At 46.8% G+C, this 8,664-nt stretch overlaps 1 protein-coding gene across 1 annotated transcript; it reads right to left on the reverse strand.

Moving 5' to 3' along the window:
- Positions 1–2,964: 2,964 nt before the first annotated feature.
- LOC150001463 (uncharacterized) lies at positions 2,965–5,567 on the reverse strand. The gene is given in 5 exon segments (XM_090287163.1): positions 2,965–4,054; positions 4,056–4,622; positions 4,624–4,746; positions 4,748–4,813; positions 4,815–5,567. Coding segments are annotated over 5 exon segments (2,073 nt in total). The 5' UTR covers positions 5,556–5,567; the 3' UTR covers positions 2,965–3,478.
- Between the last annotated feature and the right edge of the window lie 3,097 nt (positions 5,568–8,664).

Below are 8,664 nucleotides of genomic sequence, written 5' to 3' on the forward strand. Positions count from 1 at the left end.
CCTTCTGTGCCTCTTCAAATTCCTTTGACCACCTTTTTCTTTAGAGATGCTTTCTAACTTAGGGGCCACACTGCTGCTGTCTTTGCCAGCGCCCTTGCCAAGTTTTCTGAGCTCACTGGAAGGCTTCTCCACCCTCGTGTGCCACAAACCAAGCCCCATCTACTTCTGAACTGCAATGAAAAGAATGAGGTGTGGAATCTCTTTTGCTCATTGACCAACAAGGAACTACCTAATAGCATCCAGAAAAGCATTGCGATTGTATTCCCTTGACTAATGGAAAACGAGAGATGGGAGGAAACCGACCAGGTAAATTTTGTCTTTCTTCTGAACTATTCTGAAGTGCAGTTTTTCTTTGAAAACCTTTCTTAGAAGTCTAAACTTCTGAATAAACACATGTGTTTACTACCTGCTGCATCTCTTCCTGGCTCTGAATGATGCAGCCCTTTTAGTAAGCTATTACTTAGTTTGATTTTCATCTGGCTTTACCTCACTTGCTTTCTCCTTCTTATCCTCACGGCCTTGGTCTTGCACTTCCCAAGTCAGCAATTTAATCCTCATCTCGGATTCTGGTTTCCAAATGAGCAGATGCTCCAAACCTGCTCCTCTTTCAGCCTTCTTTATTCCAGTAAATGACAACTTTCAGTTATTTAGCCCCAAGTTCTTAAAGTCATCATTAACTCGTCCCTTTTTTTATGCCTCAACTAATCAATTAGCAAATCCTTTTGGTACTACTTTAAGAATATATCCAGACTCGCACATACTTCACACCTGCACTTCTATTTTCCTGGTCCAGGATACCATTAACTATTGCCTGAATTACTTCAAAACCCTCCTAAGTAAATGAGTGGATAAAAAAAAAAAAACCCCAAAAACTGTGGTACATTTATACAATGAAATACTGTGTAGCAGAAAGAAAGAGGGAACTCCTACCTTTTGCGACAACATGGATGGAACTGGAGAGTATTATACTTAGTGAAATAAGCCAAACAGTGAAAGACAAATACCATATGATATCACCTATTACAGTAAACTGATGAACAATGCAAGCAAATGAGCAAGATAGAACCAGAGGCATTTAAACAAGGAACAGACTGACAGCGACCAGGAGGGAGCGGGGAGGGAGAAAAGGGGGAATGTAGGGGAAGGGTCTAGTCAAGGAACTAATATGAATGACCCATGGACATGGACAACAGAATGAAGATTGAATGTGGGAAGCGAGGTAGGCAGGGTAGAGGGGAGCAATGGGGGAAATAATGGGACAACTATAATAGAAAAACAATAAAAATGAGTCAGTATGTAAAAAAAAAAAAAAAAAAAAAAAAAAGAACCCTCCTAAGCTCTTCTGCTTTTGCCTTCCTACGATCTATTCCATAAGTGGTAGCTAGTATAATACTCTAAGTACTTGCTGCTTAAAACATTCAGTACCTTTCCATTTCATTCAGAGTAAATGGCAAAATCTTTATAATGGCCTATGTGGTCACATACACACTGTGTCCTTCACCCTTCCCTCAACCTCTTCTTCTACTACTTTCTCCTTCCATTTCTCCATTTCAATCACCTTGCCCTTCTTGATGTTCTTGAAACACATGGGAAATTCTATTGCTTTAAGGTCTTTGTATTCCCTTCCTATAACCATTTACTCCAAAATAGCTTCTTGGCTAATTCCTTATTGCCGACAATATTTTTTTCAAATATAATATTCTCAAAGAGTCCTACCTTGACCACTCTATTTAATACAGAAACTCAAACTCTCACTTTAGTGCTTTTATCCTGTTTACATTATACTGATTTTCTTTGTTTCATAACTTATATTCTCTTCTATTTTTAATTGTTTATTATTTATTGTCAAACTTGTTATAATGCAAACAACAGTAAAGTAGAGATTTCTGTCTGTTTCATTCACTGACATATTCTAAGCATTCAGAACAATGTCTTGCAACCCTGACAGGTGTGGCTCAGTGAGTCGGACATAATCCTGCCAAGCAAAAGGTCTCAGGATTGATTCCCAGTCAAGACACATACATGCCTGGGTTGCAGGTTTGGCCTCAACTGGGGATTCATTTTTCAGGGTATATGAGGCAATGAATCAATGTTTCTCTTCCTCTCTCTCTCCCAGCCCCTCTCTCTAAAAATAAATAAATAAAGTTAAAAAAAAAGAAGAGCAATGCCTTGCACTTGGGAAATACTCAATAAAGCATATTTTGATGAGTAATTGCTTACTAAAATATTTTAATAATAGTAAAATTTGAAGGCCATTAGCATTCATAAATAGATTAGATTAATAAAATGCAGTATATTCACATGGAATATTAAAAAGCCAGTAATATGAATGAACCATACTTATACATCTCAATATCAAGAGATCTTCTAAAACAAAACATTGAGTGAAAAAAATCAAGCTGAAAAATAATGTGCAGTGTTAGATTTCCTTTATATAAGACATACATGCTAGGCAAACCACTATGATGAATGTTTTATGAGTGTGAATGTGCCCATAATCTGCTACATATAAAACTCCTGAAGTTAATGATCAAATGGGACTTCAGCTTTACCTGTAAAGTTTTTGGCTTTGTTTTTAAAGAATACACTTATGTGTTACTGACCACAGGATGTAGTTGCAAATTAAAACATATCTTGAAGACAAAAAGACACCTCTGGCTTGTGTATGAGAAATAAATTTAAGTGAGAGTGAGATGGGACAAAAGTTAATGTGACTTCATGACTTTCTCTTTTCTGCAGCCTGGAAAATGACCTGAGGGTATTAAATTCAAAGGGGGAGGAGACAGATACCACTGCCCTCAAAGTGAAAGGCACCTGAGTCAGAGCAGATATGTGGTCAGTCACACATTAGTGGATCCTTCTCCAACTTTTCCTGCCCATACTGATCACTTCCCCTTCGAGATTCCTGAACATACTGTAGATCTCTTTTTTTTTTTTTTTCCAAACGAGTGGCTTTATTTATTACAACAGAGAACACCAACAGGTTTAGTGCAATGCAAAGTCACCGTCAATAAATACTGTTGCTCAGACAGTTTCAAGTTTGTACAGAAACCGGGGGCCAGACTAGACCTTGGTGCGGGGGGCGCTGGGCCCTGTGGGCAGTCACGAATCTGAGGGCTTCATCGATCATTTTGTTGGGGTTATCACTGCTTTTTACACAAACGCCATGTAAACAGGTTGCAGTTTTCTCTCGGGGACGTGTACCAGTTGTGTGTGGCCCCTGGCCGGCCCGGTGTTACCGCGCGGCGCCCATTTCCGAGGTTCGCGGTCACTGCCAGATGGGCCGCTGGGAACCCACGAGGAGACCACCTTCTCAGCAGCTGGTGGAGGACGCGCGGGGACAGGTGACCAGGTGCTGCCACTGAGGACGCAGGGGGAGGGGGCAGGCCAGCAAGGCTGTGGACGTGGCGTGGCCTTAGCAACGGGCGCTGCAGAGCCCAGCACTTCAGCCAGCGTCACTTGCTGCCTGGGTTGTGTCTTAGGAGCTTCTGGGACCCGACTTCTCCCCGCCCCCGCCCATCACTGCTCCTTGGCAGGCCGCGGTGTCACAGATGCCGGGGGTCCCCTGCGCGCCAACAGCTCCGGGAAGGCCCGCGTCTCCGGGCGGCCCGGGCTCGCCGTGGGCCCCGTCTTGGCCATCTTTGCCAACGCCAGGCACGCCTTGCGGTCCTTGCAGGCCCTGGTCTCCGTCAGGCCCGTCCAGACCCACACCGACCGCGCCCTTGTCTCCTCTGTCCCCCGGGTTTCCTCTGGGTCCGGGCTCTCCCAGCTCACCGGTGGGGCCGCGGAAGCCAGGGGGCCCCCGAGCACCAGGGTGACCGATGGAACCAGGGGGCCCGGGGCGCCCGTGGGGGCCAGCAGGGCCAGGCCGCCCGATGGCTCCCGGCGCTAACGGCTTCCGCAGGTGAGCAGCCAACTGCGCGATTTGTTCACTGATCATGCCCCCACACAGCTCCCTGATGTGCTGCTCACTGGCTTCTTTTCCCGGGACCCCGGGTTTTCCGGTGATGCCAGGCACGCCCTGCACGCCCTGTAAGCCCACAGGCCCGGGGGGGGGGGCGGGGGGGGCGGGGGCCTGGCACACCCTCCACGCCGCTGGTGCCGTTGGGACCCTGGATGCCTCTCGGGCCCAGTTCCCCTCGACTGCCAGGCTCTCCTTTGGGTCCAACGGGGCCGCGGGGTCCCGGCTCGCCTTTGTCCCCGGGAAGACCATCGGAACCGGCGATGCCCTGGTCTCCCTTGGGACCCGTGGCTCCTTCCGGGCCCCGGTCGCCCCCGCCGCCTCGGAGGCCCTGGGGGCCTGGCAGGCCAGTGTCCCCGATGCTGCCCTTCGGGCCCTGGAAGCCTCGGATACCAGGCGCCCCAGGAGGGCCTTGCGGACCGAGCGCCCCCGCTGAGCCTCTGTGGCCCGCCTCGCCGCGCTCGCCCGGCACGCCCATGTCCCCTGGGACCCCGGGCTCTCCCAAGGGGCCGGCCTCACCCAGCTCTCCAGCTTTGCCCAGCTCTCCTTTCTCACCCTTGGACCCTGCTCGTCCAGGCAGGCCCGGCAGCCCGTTGGGACCCTTCTCTCCTGGGGCGCCAGTGCGACCCGCCTCTCCCTTCTCACCATCCAGTCCTAGCAAAGCCGTCCCGGCCGTCCTTGCCCGGCATGCCCGGCTCTCCAAGTGGCCCGGCCACTCCGGGGGCTCCTTTGGGACCCGGTTTGCCCAGGTCGCCCTTGGGGCCCCGGAACCCGTCTGGGCCCCCCCTCGCCTCTGTCACCCGCTTTCCCGGGGGCTCCTGGGATCCCGAGGGGTCCTCGGAAGCCAATGGGAGGGACCCCGATCCCCGGGAGGCCCAAGCGGCCCTGGCAGTCCTCGCAGCCCCCGCGGGCCCTGCAGCCCCACGGTGCCGGGGAGACCGGGGGGCCCAGGCGGGCCGGGGTCACCCTTCTCGCCGTCCTTGCCGACCTCTCCTTGCTCCCCTTTGTAGCCAGTGGGTCCCTTGAAGCCCGGCATTCCTGGGGGGCCGGGGGGCCCTGGCGGACAGACGGCCGGGCACTGAAGGTCAGCCGCGCCTTCGGGAAGGACTCCTGGGTGACCAGGGGGTCCAGGAGGTCCGGGAGGGCCAGGCAGGCCCGGGAGTCCAGAGGGTCCCGGGGGACCCCGGAGGCCGAGTCCGCCTGGGAGCCCACTGACCCCTGCTTCTCCGGGGGGTCCGGGGAGTCCTTTGCCCCCAAGCCCAGGTGGCCCCGGGGGGCCCAGACTTCCCCGTTCTCCGGGAGTGCCCTTGAGTCCAGGCGGTCCTTCTCTCCCGGTCAGGCCGTCCACGCCGGGCAGCCCTGGCAGCCCGGCCTCTCCTGGCTTCCCTGGCTTCCCCGAAGCCCCTTTCAGTCCCGGGGGCCCAGGCAGACCCGGAGGACCAGCTTCTCCATCGATGCCGTCCTTGCCCGGCTTCCCAGGGGGCCCTGGGGGGCCAGGGGGGCCTCGAGGCCCCATTTTCTGCGCCTCGGTCACCAGCGCCACGGCCAGGAGCTGCCCGAGCAGGAGCGGGAGCAGGGTCCGGGCTCCGGCCATGGCTGCGCGCGCTCTGAGCGGCGCTGGCGGCGGCGGCCGGGCTGGGGCTCGGGGCTCGGTAGATCTCTTTTTGTGTATCCCCATAATATCCAGCATCTTGTTGAATACACGTTAAAAATTCTGTACAGATAAGATTGGGTGTGTTCAGGGTGGGAAAAAAATAAAATAAAACAAGAAAGAAAGAAAAAGAAAAGAAAAGAAAGAAAGAAATACCCTTGGAAAATACTTTGCATTTACACTTTATTATATTTGTGTTTTTATAACATATTTAAATAGGTGTTACACTCTACATATTTAAAAATGTAGCTCCCCCCACATAATTATCAACTAGATGTGTTAAATTAACACTAGTTATTTATACCCTCCTCTTACCTCGGGTCTTTTCAAGAACATGTCTATTATCTGTTTTACGGTAGGGTTGATGGTTAAAGATACAAATTCATAAATTTCTTCAAACAAGAAAGGGACAGAGACACTGAAAAAGAGATCAGAAGGAAGATTGAGGTGACAGGAAGAGGGAAGAGAATCTGAAGGGTTTCAAAGAAAGAGGAAAAGGGTCAGGGGTTAGAGGGAACAAATTTTAAAGATTTGTTGTGTTATCTATTATGTAACTCTTCTCTTAGCTGCCCCACAAAACCAGAAGTAAAACTCGGTTTTTGGTCAGAAAAAAACTCTGTACAGTAAATGCTTGTTAAAAAGAGAGACAGTGAGGATGGAAGATGGAATGTGTGGAAGAAAAAGAAGAGAAGAAAAAGAAATCAGTTTAAGCTAACACATCCCCTACTCTAGTCTCTGTACAGTTGTGAATACCTAGTGCTTTTTTTCCCCTCTAAGTAATAAAATCCCATCATTTATGTTGGCAAAGGAGCTCAAACAAATATTAAAATTTAGATGTATCAAACTAAAGGCAGTTAGATTCTTGACAGGCATGGGAATGTTATTTGTACATCTTAAGTATCCTTCAAGCTTCTCTTCCTCCCATTTGGAATTTATTTTATATAGAACTGACAGGTTACTCTTCCTAATTATTGCTATCTTTGGGCCACTGCCACCTTTCTGCACAAGGACTTTATAGCATTAATTCTCTACTTCTACTTCTGAATTTATGGTCTACTCTTTAGTCTAACAATATCTTAACAATAATCTAAACTTACTCCCAAATAATATTTTTTCTACAGCTCCCTTAATAAATATCCACTTTGTTCAGAGAGTTTTAACTTTGTCCCTTGTTCTGTTTATGTCTACAGGCTCAGGATAATGCTGCTTTATCTTCCCATAATGCATTATCCCCTCACCCCACCCCCCACTTAAATCTATACTAGTGTAAGGACTTTTCCTTCTTAGTGACTATTGGCCTTTGCAGTGGTGGGATAAATAAAGACAAGGCAGAGATAGGTTTGGTTTCTAGGATTTCAGTAATGTAGTTGTTCTCATGATGACTGTCACCGTCAAGTGCTGTTGTAATGCATTTGGTGCTAGGGCCTAACTATAGCTCAAATACACCCTTATAAGATACATAAAATTAATTTTTCCTCATTGCCATTACAAGTGACACAAGTGAGCCCTCTGTAATTGCCACCAGCATGTCTCATCTATTACAGAGTCAGCATTAGTCATTCAAAGCATTTATATTCATCGACATATTTTATATGTCAGGTGATCTTCAAGGTACAAAGATTTAATGGTAATCAAGATAAACTTGATTCCTGCCCTTTTAGAGCATAAATTTCAGTGGAAAGAAACAAAAAAACCAATACATAAAGAAGATAATTTCAAGGCTATAAGTGCTATCACATAAACAGAATGCTATGGCAGTAAATTGTAAAAAAAAGAAACAACTATAGATTGAGTCATCAGGGCAGATTTTCTGATGTTGTGCGATGTGAATTAAACCCTGATAAAGGTGCAGCATTTCAAGAGCGTGGGAAAGAGTATTCCAGGTAGTGGGATCAACAGAAATAAGAATCCTGAGTTTGGAAGGACATTGGTATCTGGATAATCAGAGGGTTCAGTGAGGTTGCAGTGTAGTGAGGAAGGGGGAAAATGGTACAAGTTGATGTAGAAAAGAAGACAGAAACCAATCATTCAGGACCCCGTGGATCAAGGTATGGAATTTTCATTCTATTGAAAGTAAAATAGGAGGCCATTGGAGGATTTTAGTAGGGGCTTAACATCTGATTTCCATGCCAAGACTGATCTTTTTTCTCAATGGAAAAGGAAGAAGGAAGAAGATGGCATATCAATTCCACTGTTGCTCCTACTTCAGAGATAGGTTCTGGAAAAACATTATGCATTCTGGATAAAGGGGCTTGTAGTATCTGCTAATAATCATTAAAATGATTCTAGGTAGACCTCTGTTCCCCTGACATATTACCACTAAAGGTCTTGCCTGCAGAGTATTCCACATCTGACATCAGTAGATCAAATGACTACCAAACATTCCAAAGTTCTACAAAAAAGTAGGTAAAGCTGAAAGGAAAAAAAATCTAAGATAGAGGAAGTTCCAATTACTACTGGGTGAACCAGCTTACTGAACAAGACAATAAAAAGGCTAAGAAAAGTAAAAAAGGCCAAAAAGCCTGATTAAAAAGATACTAACCAGAGCAACTCTGTATTTAAGTAGAGAAATTAGCATAGCTTCCCCAATTCTGATTTACCCTCTTTCAATAATAGAGATCTCCTTTGTTCTTTAAGATTAAAGTTAAGTTCCACATCTTATATGAATATTTATCTTACGCTTACCAACACTTTCATAGAGTGTAATGTTGTGTTATTCTTAAAGTGTGTTGCACTATTGCTAAAAACTATAGCTATTGCAATAACTGAGGAAGTAAAATTGATCATTTTGACAATTTATTTTTGGAAACTATTTGCTCATATAATGTACTTCTACCAAAAGCTTAGAGCATTCAATAAAAGAAGTGAGTGAGGTTCCATTCAATCTGTTCAAATATTTTCAGAAAGTTACAGAATCCTAAGTAGGTTATAAATTGAAAATACTGAATGGCTGTATTTGGCAAGCTCTGAGCACAAGAAAGGAGAAAGTTCTGATAAGAAGAGTATGTCAGAAATATGTACAATAAGTACTAATGCAAATGGGAGGAGGGGT

This window comes from Furipterus horrens, unplaced genomic scaffold, assembly GCF_987537825.1.
Source record: "Furipterus horrens unplaced genomic scaffold, mFurHor1.1.pri manual_scaffold_9, whole genome shotgun sequence".
NCBI classification, from domain to species: Eukaryota; Metazoa; Chordata; class Mammalia; order Chiroptera; family Furipteridae; genus Furipterus; species Furipterus horrens.